The sequence below is a fragment of the Eleutherodactylus coqui genome, chromosome 9 (genome assembly GCF_035609145.1).
Source record: "Eleutherodactylus coqui strain aEleCoq1 chromosome 9, aEleCoq1.hap1, whole genome shotgun sequence".
NCBI lineage: Eukaryota > Metazoa > Chordata > Amphibia > Anura > Eleutherodactylidae > Eleutherodactylus > Eleutherodactylus coqui.
The window spans coordinates 57935525-57954089 of NC_089845.1; the positions used below are offsets into that span (position 1 = coordinate 57935525).

Here is an 18565-nt window from a genome sequence, read left to right on the forward strand (position 1 = left end):
CTATACATGGGTACGTTCACAGATACTCTAAAGACAGAGTGATGCTTGGCATTCACTTACTTTTAGGACATCTTCAAGGTGAGTGATTTCATGGTACAACTCTTTGTACTCTGGATACTGATCTTTACAAGGCTCGAGTGTCAGGAGGAGTCCTTGCAAAGACTCCTCTAAAGTTCCATCCAAGTAGGATCTAGAGGTTTCAGCTTCACTATAGGTGGAACAATCCGACTGGAGTCTCTCTGGAATAGTAGGTATTTCTGTTGAAGTAAGCCTTTTCACCAGCTGCTTGGTAATATTCCCTTCACAAGTGTCTAGCTCCACAGGCTTCAACTCGGAGGCCTCCTCAGAGTCTTGTAAAATTGACACCGAGACATTTGAAGTAATATATATGTTACTTTCCACAGTGGACAGGCGGCTTTGGCAAGCAGAGAGGTCTGACTTATCTTCTGCAAATGTTTCTTCAGTTTCACTAGCACGCTCTACAATGGATTGCGAGTCTTGTGCCTGACTAGCTGAGCCTGCAGAAGAGCTGGCACTCGTACTGTCTTTCTGTGGTTCCTCGGATAACAGATCACTGAGCTTATGTTCTGGTGGGGTGACGGTGATTTCGGGATTGGAATAGCCCAGAGAAGACGAGGGAGTCGATCTGGGTGGAGTACATTCACCATTAGGCAAGTCATCAAAACTTAAGGAGAGGGCTCTCTTCTCCTCTACGGCACCATCGAAAACATCATCTTGCAAATTAGACTAAAACAGAAAAACCATATAAATTATATAATGTTCTAATTTGGCTGAACACTACAACTACTGCTGCTAATAAATCATTATAGAAAACGATCAAGACAAAAAAGGACAAGTCATTCCTAGAACCACACCACACACAAAACAGTTTTAGGAACCTTTTCTCACCAAGCCCAGAAATTATGGGTAGCAGAGAAGATTTTAAAAGGAAAATAAATTTTACATTTAATATTATTGTCCTCTCAAGAGTTAAGTCATGATATTTGATTGTCATAAATGTCATAATTTAATCATAATTTCTGGCAAGGAAGAATAGATTTTAGGCATGAGAACAATAAACTGACTGAAGATTGACTGTGTAATTAAAGTGTACCTCCAGTGCACCCCAAGCACTTGTTAGAATATCTACATTAGTGTGTAAATTCTAGTTTCTAATCTACAATTAGAAAGGAGTTCTGTATGCTGTTTAGTAAAGGAGTCGTCCGAGTTATAGTTTATCTGTAAAACTCATTCTGCATGCACTAAAATAACAAATAGTGATATACTTGCCTCTCCCGACTCCTGCAGCGCTGCTATGGGGTCTCCCCTCTGAAGTCACATTTACAGGCTGCCCCAGCCGATTTGCGGGTCGTCACAGGCGCTCCATCACTGATCTCTGTTACTGGCTATGGTGCCTGTGATGACCCGTAAACAGGGCAGGGCTAATAAATTATTATAGAAAGTATCAAGACAAAAAAAGGCAAAAAGACTGTAAACAAACGACGTGGGACCAAACACCTATGCAGGACACAGCGGGAATGGCGAGAGGTGAGTATATCACATTTTGCTATCTTAGTGCATGCAGAAGGGGTTTTACACAAACTATAACTTGGACAACTCCTTTAATTCACTTGCAGGCTGTGTGTTTATAAATGAGAAGTGCTAGGTAATAAAATCCAGGTAATACTGCAGCATTGGTACGGAGCCATTCAAGCAGGCAGTCGCTTCATCTGCAGGAAAAGTGTAATGTGTGCTAGTAGGCATTTAACAAAGTGACATGGCAGACAGATGACTTCCGGTCACTGGATTAGGTAGGAGCTCGCACGGCTGGGGTTTGAAGGGAAAGGATTTATATACATACTGTACATTAGAATATAAGAGCGCAGTGACATTTTAATTTTACCCTGGAGGCACACCTTAAAAACAAGACAATGTCTTTTGTAGCTGAAGGCACAGTTTGAGGAGGTAGAAAAAAAAATGAAAGCACACATAGATAATGAACTGCAATTAATGTAATGACAGGTTTCTAGTGACTACCCTAAAAGACTTTAAAGGATAAAAAGTCTGGACCGCACCCTCATGATACAGTGAGCAGGTATTATCAGCAGTCCTCCTTCCTGCACCATGGTCTGAGATATGCTATAGAGCTAGTAATAACACTTTTAACTACTGTTATACATCTTATGGGGGCGCAAAATTAAAAAATGTAAAAAACAAAAAGTTGTAATATACTTACCCCTTTGTCACATCCGAAATACATGTACGCAAGATTGTGCAGGGTTTGTATGAAGTGGACTCAAGAGTCAAGCCTGCTCCATATAGGATCACTGCCAGCTTGCCAATGAGGCTGACTGGTTTAGTGAGGACCCTTTCGATGCCAAGGTCAACACTAACTATGGCATTTAAAAGGCTTGACAGATGGAGGGGGTATCCTCTGTCTCCCAAACAGTCACCCCATGAGGAGATCACAAGTGTCATTCAGTTGCCATGGCAGACTGGGGACTCATGAACGTTCTCAGGCGGGCCACAAATTTTTCTCTTTTAAAGGTGATGCCTGACTACAACTTTATTTTATAACGCGGTCAGTTGTTTAATCAAATAAACCACACTCACCTTTCTTCTCTCCCCTACCCCCTTCCCGGGAAACATAACAGCGGATCTCGCAACAATGTCGAAATATGTTGCTAGCAGAAGTCATGTGACTGCTGCAGCCAATCCAAGGCCGCAGTATCACCGTTTTTAATGCCTGCCATTATGGCACCAAGGATGTGAGCACTGATGCCAGGCGAACAGGCCGTGACGCTGCAGCCTCTGATTAGCTGTCACGTGAATTTTGCTGTCAAAAACTAGTATTTGCTGTGGGACCCATTGTAGAATTTACTGGAGGAAGAAGTGATGCGAGTAGGATTTTGTTATTTCATAAGATGGCCATTTGTTTGAAAAAAAATTGCATTAGGCTGCTATCACACATGAGTTAGGGTCAGTTCAGGGTTTCTGCCCTTAACCCCATCAATGAAAAAATAAAAAAAAAACTTATGGGTGTCAGAATATGGCAACAGAAAATATTTTTTAAAAGTGGTACAACAAAAAAAAATCTATATAAATCTGGTATTGTCGTAATCATACTGACCCACAGAATAACAGTTCATAACAAGAAATCCCTCCCCCTTACAAAAAACAAATTGGCAGAATTGCATTTTTTCCCATTTTACCCAACTTAAAAACGTAAAAAAAAAATTTCAGCATGCTACATGGTACATTAAACTGTACCTTATTAGCCTGCAAAAAAACCAGGCCATTTCAACTGAAAAAATACATTTTTATTTTTTGAAAGCAGCGAGGGAAAAACAAAAAAAGAAATAGGGATGTGTCTCTATGGGGCTAAAGAGGTTATCCTCGATTAGAAAAACATCACTGTTTTCTTTTAAACACAGCATCACCCTTGTCCATAGGGTTGTATGTGGTATTGCAACTCAGCTACATTAAAGTGAATGGGAGCTGAGCTGCAATACCAGACACAATTCATGGACAAGGGTGACGTTGTGTTTGAAAGGAGGCAGCCACGTTTTTCTAACTCTGGATAACCCCTTTATTCACTGCTCCCTTGTCTACTATAAGAAATTGGTGGTGAGAGAACACAGCAGGATTAATAAAGTAAGAATAATACACTAATTTTATATTTTGAGTACATATAGCTATATTGTAATAACCTGGAAAACCCCATTAACAGGATTTTATAAAATCCTGTACAACACAGTATAGTTGAATACACATTTTAGGCTATGCTGCATTTTTTTAAAGCTGAATAATATTGTCACAGATTTTTCCTTATTCATGAGAAAACCATACCATTAAAATACACGTATAAAATTCATATTTCAGATTTAACATATAGTACTGTGATTCCACACTTTTCCACAGAAGCAGTAACATGCTGATTGCAGCGACATGTATATGATCTACATCATTGAAGTAGTTTGGCAGAAGTTTATTTTTTATTTGTCACACAGACAGAGGACTATAGGAAGTAGTCCTCAATCTTCATGAGCTGCAAGATAACCTCAACCATCCCAACTTCCAACCACTAAATGGCAGCTGTGCCTGCATGCACAATAATAGGTAGACAGTGGTCAATCAATGGGTGGAAGATGTGGTAGGTGGGACTAACCTTCAATTCATTAATATTTTATAACTTTACTAAAATTATAACCTACTTTATGTATGTCGTATGACCAATTCCGCTACCATTGACTTTCTGTTCAACAATGTGGTGGTTACAACTCAAAAACATGAAGACATCATAGAAATGAGAAGAAAAACAATACTGCATGCATGAAAACTTAATCAAAAACTCTGAGAGAAGTCCACAGATTCACGTGTGTCACTCACATATCTCTCTCTGCCTGATCTAGGCCTGAGCCTAAGAGATGGCAGGTCACTAAAAGAGCGACTGCGTCGGAGTTTGTCAAAGAAAGTCTCCTGCAGTGCATCCATAATTGAGACCCGTAGCCTGTCTTGTGGAGGGTTGAACCATTTCTTTAGAAGGTTAAAAGCAAACGTGATGTTAGTATACACAGAGCATACAAGCGACAAAAGTGCTGAAAGATTTATGTTATTTTAATAAAAAACAAGCACTCTCAGTGATACAAGTAGGATGTATTAAGCAGCAATAATTCACCGAAGAAAAATTAAACTTTGAATATATAGACTGGGGATTATTTAGGGTGGCAAGAAAGAAAATTTTGAAAACTTCATAAAAATTTCAAAAAATTCACAAACATTCAAAGAGTTAGCAATGACAGACATTTTCAACTGTGTAGCAAGAATGAAGGTACTTACAAAGAAGGAATGTTCTTTAAATGTGGGTGTCTCTGGGGTGCCCTGACTGTATATGGAGACTCTTCTTTGGAGAGCAGCGGCTTTGTTTATATTGCCTGTAGATGGCGTCAGATCCTCTGTATCGAATGGGCTGCAACACAATAACATTTTTATCACATTACAGGAATCTGTGTAATAATACTAGTGAACTTAGGTTTTATGTGATGAGATCCACAACAGAAAAAAATATATAAATAAACATTCAGCAGGTCTTGATTTATAAATTGTGCAGTCCAAATAAAAATACCACTTAAAACGGGTTGTCCAGGAATGCCACAAAAAGGCTACTGTTCCTTGAGCCTGAGGAAACTCGTCCTAGGATGGGAGAATGCATGTGCAGACTGGAGGGTAAAGGGACAGGCCAGGGGCGGAGCCAAAGCTGTTCTGGCTTGTATATGTAAGGACTTGTTTTATCAGTAATCTGCTTAATTTTGTAGTACTTTTGGTTTGGAACCAATTACTAGTTTTCCAATGAGTTATGCTTACAAAATGCAAACATTTTCAACACAATGTGTTAAAAAATAAAAAACTGTATGGTATACTTTTTCATCGTAGTCAATACAGCAGCATAAATTCTGTCATTGTTCAGCAGGTTGACTTTAAATAATCCCATTGAAAGAAAATACTGAATGTGGTGAGAATTTAGCCATGCGTTTTATGTTTGGACCTACAACACACCTTTAGGGTGGATTCAGACGAGCGTGTTTATGTGCGTACAATTGTGCATGCAAACATGCGCGCCTATTAGAACCATTGGTTCCCAAGGTGTGTTCACATGTCTGTGTTTTACAGGCATGCAAACGCACATACCTGGAAAACATAGGACATGCGTGAACCATAGGTCCGTGGTGCGCGTCAATATTCCCTGCGGGGAGTCCCCTTGTCACTGAACACATGACAGCACTATCACAGTGTTCAGTGACAATGGGACTCCCCGTGAGGAGTAAAGAATCCCCTGTCACAGCTGTGGCAGAGGATTTCTTCATCCCCACGGGGAGTAAAGAATCCCCTGCCACAGCTGTTACAGCCGTGACAGCTGTGGGAGAGGATCGCGATGCCGGCACGCCTGCAGTGATTTTCAGGGAAGGGCTTTAAGTATAAGCCCTTCCCTGAAAATCAATCATATCTGGTGTAAAAAAAAAAAACTAAAAAAAAAAAACCAAATACTCACCTCTCCACCGCTGCCGGGTCTCAGGCGCGTCTAAGCAGCTTGGGTCCCGTCACTGCTCTGAAGCTCCTTCAACAGAAAGGGCTGTATCTGATTAGCTGAGCGCTCAGCCAATCACAGGTAGCACTCAGTCATTCAGTGAATGACAGCTGAACGCTGCCTGTGATTGGTCACAGCGCTTGGCCATTCATCAATGAATGGCCAACTATTAAACAATATTTCAGTTTTATCACAAATGCAATGTTTTCATTAATGATTAGAGGGAAAAGGTTATCAAAAAATTACCTACTGTATAAATCACATTTTTGTGTTACTTAAAACATATTTTTAAAGAATTTTTATTTACATTTTCAGGTCATAATCTAGATTTTTTTTTAAAAGATCTTAAGATTCTACTTTTTTACACTGACTGCAGAACTTAAACGTTTTTTTACATAGCATGATTATTGTGCAAACCGTTATTTTGATTGAGTAGTTTGCATGATAATTGTGCGACACATGCAGTAAAAGCACAATCAGCAATAAATCACTGATCACATCCTTCAGGTAGACCTAAAATTATGCGTAAACAAGCAGTTGTTCCTCTACTGGCTGTTTACTCTGAACGGAGGAGTGCGGTCAGAAGCATCCTTCACTGAGCCATCCTCACTCTTATGTGAAGGCACAGGAGCGATCATCTCTGAGCCAGCTGCTTCAGTGCCCAACAGTCGTACTTTATAAAAGGCACTTTATAGTCTGTCACTTCCTGATCTTTAGAGAAAATATTGCAGGAGTCATCTCACTAACATCAAAGACAGGATTACACTGAAAGGTAACACCTATATATAGATAATACAGGATCCACCATTCACAAGGTGTGATAAGTTGTGACTATCTGCTCCCCCCTCCCTGCAAAATGACCTCCGCACAGATCAGAGAGCATGCTTAGAAGAGTCTCCCATGCAAGTCAATGGGTCCTCTTCTGTCCACTGTGTGAATGACCTTTGAAGCTTCTGTAAAGAATATCTCTAAATGCTGTTAAACGTAGCTCAAGAAAGATAGCTGCCCCAATCATTATGTACAGACAACAGAATAAAAACGCTTTACAATCAGAAAATAAAAACATTAGAAAGATGGAAGGTTTCTTTATCTGGTTTCAGTTAGTAAAAATATATAGGCGATATATTCCCTTTAAGAAACACTGATGACAATTTGTGGCATACACAATAACACTTAAATCAATGGTACTTACCACCAAGTTACTTCAAGGTTAAGTTTGATAGTACCAAGGTCATTTATGTCAACAGCAACAGCTTGAGGATGGGCAGCAAACAGATCCTTTGTTTCACAGGTAACACTTCCAACTAGGATGTGAGTTGCAATCCCCTTCAGTTCTGTCACCTTAGGAAAAAGAGGGAACATAAGCAAATCAGTCTGAAATACAGAGCAGCGAGCAACACTTTGCTTAACCCCTTAACAATCACCCATACGCCTTTTAACGGTGTCTCTTAAGGGGCTTTATTCTGATGCAATCGGCTTTTTGCGGCACTGCATCAGAAGCACAGCGCGGGTCTACTGTGTCAAGAGGACCAGTTGCTCTGCTGTTGGATGACAGCCTGGAAGTTGCTCAAACAGCAGGGACTAGAGAAACCCTTGATCTGGGTTGTTTAACCCTTTGCATCACACAACCAATGCGACCATGCATATAAAAGTCTGATAGAGGGATGGGAAAACCAAAAATGTTCTAGCTCCTGGAATGCAGCAACACAAAAACAAAATCTTAAAAAGAAAAAAAAAAATTGTATACACTTGGTATCAATGGAATCGTGCTGACCCGGAGAATAAGGTTTTCACATTATTTATATAGCAAATTGAGCGCCGTAAAAATTTAATCAAAAAACAAATGGCGAAATTTCCTTCCCCCCCCCAATTCTCTAAAAAAAAGTTACTAAAAGTTATAAAATACATTGTATGTACTGTACTCAAAAATAATGTCATTAAAAATACAGCCTGCAAAAACAGGCCCTCATGTGGCTGTGCCGATGGAAAAATTAAAAAGTAATTTTTCTAGGAGCGAAACAATGAAAAATAAACTAAAACGTTAGATGATAATTAAGGCGCAAACAGGCTTCATCACTAAAGGGGTTAATTCCCCAGTATAAATATACTTTGTCAAGTCTGCCACATTTGTATTTAGTGTTCCATGTGCATAACTTACTTCTTTCATTTTATTGTCTATATGTCAGGAGACCTTTGTGTAACACTTCTGAAACAATAGAGACTTACCTTAATTGATATTAAGTTGTTAATCAGAGGAACGAAAAACATTTCATCGCCATCCCAACTCTGCTTGCCATTAACCTCTATTTTGCCTTTCAGTTTCCACCTTTGCCTTCCATATCGCATAAATATCTATTAAACAAGAACATTTAACTATAGAAATTAAAGTGAATTTTGATATGTATATATAGCACTTTTAAGACATAACACAATTTCTTGTTCCTACAACTACAGGTATGTATTAGAACTTGTATTTCCAACACTAAAAAGAAAGAAGTGTGAAAGGTTTTTCAGAGAAGAACAACTTGAAAGATCATTGCCCAAAATGTTCTTTTAAGGAAAAGAAAAAAAGCACATTGTTTTCAAGGAATGGAAGTCTGTTTCAGGGTCGAAAAATTCATACAATCAATATACAGATCAGTCATTTCAGGTAAATTTTCAGAAAAGGCTTTCATATGTGTGTATACATGAGAAAGAACACTATTTCTGACCATTATATGGCTTGTACCCTGCATTTTTTACTGGTTAACCCCTCTCCAGGCTGTATAGCTAATGGTTCGTCTACCCTGAGCTGCTACGAGGTCTCCAGACACCGCACAGAGAAGAGCAGGATCTCTTTTTCTCTATGTCTCTATAGCACATCTTCATAAGTAATAGCATCATGAAGGACATAATACAGCAGCAGAGCACTGAGCAGTGTAGATGTTATTTCAGTAGATGTGACAAAATAAATACCAGTTAGCTGCTGCATTGTCTTTGTTAGTCCAACTCTCCTCTTTCATAGATTTCCATGGACACCATGAGACATCCCCCCTCCCTCACTTCTTTTCTTTGTCTTGCCATCGCTGTTATTGAAGATAGACTTTACTTGACAACAGGCAATGGCCAGCAAATTAGAAGGCAGTAAGACCCCTAGTGGCCAGCACTTTACAGGAAGTTTTCAACATAAAACGTAATTTTAGGAAGATAGAGTGATTTGCACTTTGGCTAGGTATCACATTGGTATCACATTGGCAATCAAACATGCAGAAGTTGTTTGAAAAGTTAGTGACTATATAAATTCTGCTTGCAGTTACAGGTTTAACTGAAACAATAGGATACAACTCATCCTATGTTAGTTAACTATTTCTTTATGTGCAAAAGAAAAGAAGAGATGAATATCATCTGAGTTTAAACATGTCTTAAGGGAGCCACCTAAAAACACACATAGCCCTTTCTTTTCCAGGTCTTTTTTACAAGCAGGTGCTGCTCTCTCCTGGATGCTACTAGAAACTACTATGGTCCTTGTAGTCCTTATGATTACAAGCTGCTACATGAAAAGGAATGCATCAGCACACTGTTCATAATATTTAAGACTGTGTGTTAGCTATAAAAACAGATTACCATATGATTACATACTTTACATGTATTAATACAAATTAACTGCAGTAGTCTTCATATGTGGGTCATGCCAGGTCTCCAATTACCTCACATATCTTACTGCATGGAGGAAGTTAGCATGGGAGAGAACATAGTTTGCACAAGACCAAATTTCCTCCTTCCTGTCGGTGGTAAGCCAAAAAGAAAACTCTACACGTGAGTATGATGCATCAATACCATCCAAACAGCAATAGCTTGTATCCACTTTGACAATTAAAGGGTTTTTTCAAGGAGAATACTATAATATCACCCATTGCACCTATTTTTTTGTATTCTATAGCAAGTATGGAAAAAGGAATCCATATTTTTCAATTGGTATTGCAAGAATGATTTACTTGAAGGGGTGTTCCAGGGAGAATTCTATTGAAGACCTATCCTCATGATAGTTCACTAATAGTTAATCAGCTGGGGTCTGTCCCAAAGGACCCCGGCCGATCAGCTGATTGTGTAATTACTGCGCTGTCAGTGGGCGCACAGAGGTCAGAGGAGAAGTCTCTGCTCCGACCTCTGTGAAGTGACCGGCGCTTGTAACTGTAAGTTCAGCTCTCACTGAAATCAATAGGAGCCATACCTGCAGTTACAAGCGTCGGCCACTTCACAGACGTCAGAGCAAAGACTTCTGCTGCTTCTGCTCCAACCTCTATGTATTTGCAGAACTGTCAGTGGGCGCACAATCAGCTAATCGGTTGGGTTCCCAAGTGACAGACCCCAGCTGATCAACTATTGACGACCTATTTTCAGGATAGGTCGTTAATAGTATTCTCCCTAGAAAACGCCTTCAAGTAGATCATACTTGTAATAACAATTGAAAAATATGGATTCATTTTTCTATACTTGCTGTAGAATACAAAAAAATAGTTGCAATAAGCGGAATTATTCTGCTGGCTTCTGTGAGTTTACAGTAAAGCACAAGTGATGCCCTAAGGGGAAAGCAGTCATATGCCACAGCAGCCCTACCCAGCATACTGATAAGTCCTGAGTGCTCCTGCAGGCTAAGTGCTCTATCCAACATAAATAGAAGAGCTCTTTTATAGTAAGTTTCCTTTTATGATCCATCCAAACATATTTTCAGCTAACTAAAATATTTTGAGAAAATGTAGACCAAAAATAAAGTTGTATAAAAAAAAGTCCTACATGCGTTTGCCTACCGCTAGTCTTGATCATGGCTGAATATGATATGTAAACCGTCGGACACAAAGACCACATGTGAAGCTCCCACAGTATGTTGGATTAAGGCTACTTTCACTCAAGCATGTGCAAAAACGCTGAGTTTTAACGCAGCATTTTACTGCATGCAGAGCTGCTTTTTTTGAGCGTTTGCCTGTGTTTTTACATATTTCTGCACAGCAACAATGCAGGTAAGCAAATTGATGATGTCACAACTGTTAATTCCCCTCCCGGTGGCACAACAACCTGCCTGAAAAATGCAGTACACTGCGTTGTACTGTGTTTTTACTCCATTTTTCACGCACCCCATTCATTTCAATGGGCGATGCAGTGCGTGAAAAACGTGCTACAATGCGTAAAAATAGAAGATGCAGCGTTCGATTTAGCGCGTGCTAGAACGCTTGTCTGAGAGGCCCCATTGAAATTAATAAAGGCTTTGTGCTCGAAAATGGGCCTAAATGGCGGCAAAAAAAATGGCACAGTTAAGTAATTATCGACATTCATCAGTATAATTTTGAAAGAGTCCGGTTCTTGCTAACAACTAAACACTATCTACTGAATAATAATTTACTAACCTCATACTGGTCTCCAGGACACAGACGGGCAAAACCAGCTAAGCCTAGAAATAAAAATAAATATTCTAGTTTACTTTATTGTTCAGAACAGTAATTTAGTCTATATCGATAATCTGTAGTCCTATGAGAACAATATAAAAGGCAAAAAAGAAAACTATAAGAATATACTTAATGGGACCTGTCATATACTTTATACTGTTGTCACTTGGGGCATACGGTTTACATTGATCTGTCACTTATGGCGTAATCTTTTTTTATTGGAGATTTGTTTTTGACAAAAAAAAAGCATATAAAATCGGGTCTCACAGGACTGCGCATAACAAGTAGCATCTAACATTAAGCTAGATCAGAGGTGTCAAACTCATTTTCACCAAGGGTCACATCAGACTTCAAAAGGGTCGATTGTAATTGTCACAAATACGCAGTCATAAGCAATTTTTATTTGCGCAAATACACAGTGTATTTGTGCAACTGAAATACGATTACGCCGTGTGAATGAGCCCTAACAGTGACCCCTATAGTGGACGCAGTAGTAATAGTGTCCCCTTCAGTGATCCCAGTAGTAATAGTGACTCACAGGGTGCTTTTTTCACTGCAAAATTCGGAACTTTTTTTCCCTAGTGTATATGGGACTTGTTAATGTTAAAACCGCAAAAAAAAACAAACAAAAACGCTGCGAATTTCGCAGTGAAAAAAGAACAGTAGTGGGTTGGCACCCTCATAGTGGCCCCAGTAATAATATTGCCCCCCGTAGTGGCTCAAGTAGTAACAGGGTACCCCATAGTGGTCCAAATAGTAATAGCAACTCCCACAGTGGCCTAAGTAGTAATAGTGACCCTCACAGTGGCCCCAGTAGTAATAGTGACCCCCACAGTGGCCCCAGAAGTAGGACTGACTCTCACCGTGGCCCCAGTAATAATATTGCTTCCCATAACAGGAGTAAGAGGGGGGGGGGCGGGGTAAGACACAACAGGAGGGGGAAGCGAGTAGAACCACTTCATGGTTGGTCCGCCAAAAGTTTTGGATCGAAGCGTAATGTCATGTGCAGTGGTTTTATTAACTTACAGCAAATTTCTGCAGCTCCTGCTAAGAGAGAAGTCACTACTTTTCTCAGGATACAGCATAATGGCTAGAAGACTGTCAATCACAGCAGGCAGGGCTAAATAAGTAAGACTTCTTGGTTACTGGGAGCTGCAGAAACATGCCGTAAGTTCTTAATAACCACTATACATTACGCCATAAGTGACAGACCACTGAAATCAGTGTCACTACTTTATTCTGCCCTCGGTAAGGACAGCAACAGTATATGGCAGGTTCCATTTAAATGACAGACTAGACAAAAACCATGTAAGATCAGAGCTATAATATATGTTGCCACTAGGTGGCTGCAGTGATTCACTTACAAAGCTGAATTTGCACTAAATCAGAACAAGAGACTATGCATCAGTTTATAAATCAGTCTATTAGGACTCATAAGTTTTCAGATCATATGAATTTGTCTTCCCAGTCCTTGTTTGTCAAGGTGACCTGCACTGAAAGAGCCATTCAAAAATACTACGGAAAACAAAGAAAACTAGAAGAGGCATGTTTTTATTCAAGCTAAAAATCAATTTATTTCATAAAATGACGCTGAATGAGACAAGACGAGACTGGACATAATGAATGAGCTACCTTTCATTTTGATGCAGAATTCACCCAATAAATTCTCCATTTCCGATTCAACGGTGCACATATTCTGTAAAAGTAATTAGCAAAGATATTAACAAACCAAAATGAAAATAAAAACACACAGAACTTATAAAAGGCAAAGAGGGTCAAAAACAAGTTATAAATCCAACTGTTACCAAGGATTATATGGCCACGGCATTCCTCACATAAGGATAACTACATGAAGTATAGTCTACAACAGTGGTCCCCAACCTTTTTGGCACCAGGGACCGGCTTCAAGCAAGACCATTTTTACAAGGCCCGGCAGGGTGGGGCGGGACATGGGCGGGGCTTTGGTTATATGGGGCGGGGTTATGAAGGGAGTTGGAGTTTAGTGCATTATTATTTAATTATGACATTTAGAATGTCCTGGCAGCACACACATAGGGCAGTATATAATCTATCCCCCCCCCCCAGCACACACATAGGGCAGCAAATAATTTATCTCCCCCCCCCCCCCAGTAATAGACAGCTCCCACCTCTCAGTAATAGACAGCCCCCACCTCTCAGTAATTAGCAGCCCCTCCCCCGGAAATAAGTAGCCACCCCCCCAGTAATAAGCAGCCCCCTCAGTAATAAGCAGGTCCCCCCCCTCCGTAATAGGCAGGTCCCCCCCCCCGTAATAGGCAGGTCCCCCCCCAGTAATAGGCAGCCCCTTCCCCTGTAATAAGCAGCCCCTTCCCCTGTAATAACCAGCCCCCCCCGTAATAACCAGCCCCCCCCGTAATAACCAGCCCCCCCCAGTAATAAGCAGGTCCCCCCCAGTAATAGGAAGCCCCTTCCCCTGTAATAAGTAGCCCCTCCCCCCAGTAATAACCAGCCGCCCCCTGTAATAGGCAGCCCCCCAGTAATAGGCAGCCCCTTCCCCTGTAATAGGCAGCCCCTTCCCCTGTAATAAGTACCCCCCCCAGTAATAGGCAGCCCCCTCCCCTGTAATAAGTACTCCCCCCAGTAATAACCAGCCCCACCAGTAATAGGCAGCCCCCCCCAGTAATAAGCAGGTCCCCCCCCCCCAGTAATAGGCAGCCCCTTCTCCTGTAATAAGTAGCCCCTCCCCCCAGTAATAACCACCACCCCCCAGTAATAGGCAGCCCCTTCCCCTGTAATAAGTACCCCCCAGTAATAGGCAGCCCCCCAGTAATAAGCAGCCCCCCCAGTAGTAACCAGCCCCTTACCCTGTAATAAGTAGCCCCCCCCCAGTAATAGGCAGCCCCCCAACCCTTATACTTACCTCCTCCCTGTTGTCGATCTCTGTCTGCTTGCCCTGACGTCAGCCCCGAACGCTTCCTCCCAGAGTCCTCTCCTGCGGAACTAATGAGCAGGGGATTCGGGGAAGAGAATCCTGGCTGCACAGACGTCAGTGTGTGCGCAGGGATCAGCGCTATTACCAGCGGGGAGCTGCGGCGCCCCCGCTGGTAATCGCTTCAGTGGTGAGCGGCGTCGGCACGCCGCGGGCCACAAAACACAAAGCCGCAGGCCTTGTGTTTAGAGCAAAAGTTCCCGGCGGTGCCGCGGACCGGCACTAAGCACCCAACGGCCCGGCCCCAGTCCGCGGACCGGTGGTTGGGGACCCCTGGTCTACAAGAAAAGTTTTTAATTAGATTACTTTTCATCATTGTTATCAGGCTAGAAACCTGGTGCTCAAAAGCTCTTGTCACCATGACAACACTTCCTGTTCTGTTCCAGTGTAACCATAGGGATATTGATGTGGATGGCAATTTAGATTCACAAAAAGTCACATCGTAACCAACCTAAATAGCTGCAGTTATATGTGTACATGTGTGATTTTGATTTGGATCCGCACAATCTAACCATGATAACAGCGGACTGCTAGAAAAGGAAGTCTTGTCATAGGGATTCAGAATTCTATTCGGTGAAGATATCGATCCTTGTGTTTCAAGCACTGATGATGCTGTAAGATACTTTACTTCATGTTCAAACATGGGGTTTTTATATATTTTTGCCTGTTTTTCTCCTTTAAGCCAAGAAAACTGTGTTTCAGGTCATGAGTAAGTGGAATAAAGCTTTGTGGTGAAACCACTGAGCAAATTATTATTTAGGGAGGCTTCAGACAATTGTATGTCGGCCAGGTTTTCACACCCGGCCGATATATAGTGTTCCTCTATGCAGGGGGTGGAGGCTGTAAGAGCCGGGAGCAGTGGACTGAGCTACCGCCCCCTCTCTGCCCCTCACCACTATTTGCAACCCTCTTGACCCAGGACGCTTCTGCTGTGTCATGAATCGACTGGACTGTTCCTGCCAGGACACGAAGGAAAATTACCTGAATGCCTATGCCAGGCGATATGCTGCTGCTTTCACATCTTTCTGGAAACCATTCATAAACTGCTGAGTGAAATAGACAATGTTCAAGTACCTACCTCCGTATACTCTTTGAAACTCTTATTTATTTCCGACAAGCTTTCTCGAGCAGCTCTGCTTGAAGGTGAAGCAGCAAATGCCTGCTTCATTTTGCATGCTCCCTCTCGCAGGCGTTTCTGGATGCAATATGCTTCATAAAGTTCATCGACCTTGCAAAGAAAAACATATAGGTTTGTTTAATGAAACAGGATTGAAACCATCACTAATGATCACATTCAGCTAAATTTTGGGTTCCTGTTTTATGATCTGTGTCAAGGATCTTGTCATCCGGGAATGGTGCTGAATACAGTACAGAATACTTTGATTATGATGTTTGATTTTCCGACATTTTGATAGTGAGAAGCACTGCAAACACCACCTTTGAATTTATGGTGCGGGGACTTAATTTGTAAAACTTATTTCTCAATATCTTTGTAAGAATCATCATTTTTTAGAGAAAGGTTAAATGGGTTATCCAGTTGTAAATTATTGATGACAAATCTGCAGGATAGGCCATCAACAGTAGATCACTGGGGGGGCTGCCGCTCGGGACCCCACCACTCAGTTGTTTACTGGGCTGCTGTGTTTGTGCACTGAATGGATTATTGCAGGAAACAAACAGCTCCATTCTCACTGTAGTGGCTTGGTTTGGTATTACAGGCAAAAGCAAAAGCTCCTATTGAAGTGAATCACTTTGGGACATATGATTAAGGTATGTTTTACATATGTATATATATGTGAATGGGTAGAAGTGAGATTAGCTTGATAAAGGCGTCAGTTGACGCAGAAACGCGTTGCTTAGTTATCTATACCCATTTTTTATCTTTGCTTGAATGTATATGTTTTTTAGGGAATAAAATTGAGCTTACTATTAACATGTGTTTTTAGTAGCTTGCTTCCCATATATCGTTAAGGGTCAGTATTGAAGCACAGCTGAAAAAGTTTTTTTCTGGTTGATTTCATCTATTGAAGTGAATGGGAGCTTTGCCTGCAATACCAAGCCAGGCCACTGCAGTGGGAACGGAGCCGATTGCTTCCTGCAGAAATCAGCTCAGTGCATGAGCCCACTGGTTCTGGGAACAGACGATTAGTAGAGGAATACCAGGCGGTGGACCCCCATCGATCTACTATATATGGCCTATCCTAAGTAAATTCCCTTCATAGTTTACAACGGGACAACACCTTTAAAGGACATACAAGTCTAAGGGTTTATTAAGGACCCTTAAAACGCTGCAGCAATTCTCTTGGACTGCATAGCTTGAATCTTAAGACATTTATAGAATTTCTCTTCCCTACAAAAGCATTCACAATTAAATCAAACAGTATCTGCTTTCAATAAACAGGAAGTGTGGACCCAGAGCAACAGGTGGCACTAGAGAAAAAGAAGTAGTTATGTGCTGCATGCAAAAACACGACAAACCACAAAACAGCTGTAAACCCTGCTATTTAGTAGAAGAATGACTATTTATAGCAGCTCCGTTACATTGACGTTATGGAGCTGAAGCCGAGGAGAAGCACAACAGAGAGAGCAAGCGTGTGATGTGCAGTTACCTACTTAACAATTTATTACATTGTGCCTCATCTGCTGGAGACGAAGGAAGCTTCCATTGTACTCTAAACACCCCAAACACAATCATACGGTGTATATATGAAATTCCAACGTGGCCTGGCCTAACATTTTACCACCTCCGTTTGCATATACTGACTATGCAAATTTGTAGCGCGGTGATGGAGCTACATAATGTGCATATGATCTATGAGCCGTCGTAAGGCTCTATGGACAACCTCTACATCAACAGGTCTTCAGTGTTTGTAGATTAACATCTATATTTTTCCAATGTTTCGAAAAAAAAAACAACAAAAAAAAACAAACTTATAACAGCTCAAAATGAAAAGGAACAAGAGATAATTCTGAAGTTTCAGTATTTGAACCAAGACATTTTGAAACTGTCACAGCTAGTTGAGATTACAAAACATTTCTAACCATGGGCATAACTAGTATCCCAATCTTGTCCAGTTATGACTGAGGTGGCAGTACCCCTCTATACATGGTGGCCAAGTACGGAAAGAGACAAGGCGTCTGTGCTACACCGTTTCCACGGCTTCCATACATAGCACAGCCCTCTTGGCCATTTCCGTACCTCCAGTCACTCCATACAGCTGGGCCAGAATCGAGGCTAGGGGGGGCAGTTTTAATAAAGATGCGAGTCCCAGAGGTGGGACACCCATCTATCAGGCTTTTATGAAATATCCTGTGAATATGGCATAGACATCTGACATGGGTATACCCCTTTAAAGGGAGTCAATAAAAAAATAAAACAAAATAAAAGTTGGAGAAAACAGAAGAATCACTAATACTGCTCAAAGATCGGACCATCACTTCGCAGATAGTTCCATGGATAAGCAGATGCACATTCTACTCTTTACGACACATAACTGTCTGTTTCTTAACAGCTTTGCATGCATGCTGAAATACTGTAAGGCCTCATGTCCACTAGCTAAATGGAATTGCGGATTCTGCAGCGGATTTTGCCCATAGGGAATCATTGGCCATCCGCGGTCCATTAAATTAATTTTTGCACCCCCGGATGGCATTTTAAAAGAATTGCGTTTTTCCCGCGCGGGAGAAAAAAACGCGGCATGCTCCATTCTGCCGCGGATTCCGCGCGGATCGGCAACATTGCTATCACATTGATAGCAATGTGTGCGGATATCTGCATGCAAAAAAAATACAATTTAAAGCAAATCCGTGCGGAATCCGGCGTGGAAATCCATGGCAGATTCTGCGTGGATTGTATTTTTCAAGTGGACATGAGGCCTAAGTCTCCACATTTCTGATTCAATTACCTTACTCATGTGAAATTCCAGTCGCCTTATATATCGTTCAATGGTTTTGATTTGCTAGGAGAAAGAAAGGACATTTCTTTTGTTAACCTATACTGCTGAATTTGATAGTTCAAACAATTCTATAAAATGTATTTTAGCACATGTCTGAACTGTGAATTAGTTAAAATTTAAGCAGCTTGAGGGGGGA

The 18565-nt window shown here is 41.2% G+C and overlaps 1 protein-coding gene across 1 annotated transcript in view; it reads right to left on the bottom strand.

Annotated features, from left to right (window-relative positions):
* Positions 1 to 18565, bottom strand: part of RIPOR2 (RHO family interacting cell polarization regulator 2) — a 124688-nt gene that overhangs the window by 35247 nt on the left and 70876 nt on the right. Inside the window, exons 6-14 of the mRNA XM_066579440.1 lie at positions 18379 to 18432; positions 15552 to 15701; positions 13138 to 13201; positions 11467 to 11510; positions 8312 to 8437; positions 7278 to 7426; positions 4840 to 4969; positions 4390 to 4536; positions 61 to 747 (exon numbers count right to left, since the gene is read on the bottom strand). Coding sequence (XP_066435537.1) covers positions 61 to 747; positions 4390 to 4536; positions 4840 to 4969; positions 7278 to 7426; positions 8312 to 8437; positions 11467 to 11510; positions 13138 to 13201; positions 15552 to 15701; positions 18379 to 18432 — 1551 coding nt within the window. The remainder of the gene's footprint in view (positions 1 to 60; positions 748 to 4389; positions 4537 to 4839; positions 4970 to 7277; positions 7427 to 8311; positions 8438 to 11466; positions 11511 to 13137; positions 13202 to 15551; positions 15702 to 18378; positions 18433 to 18565) is intronic.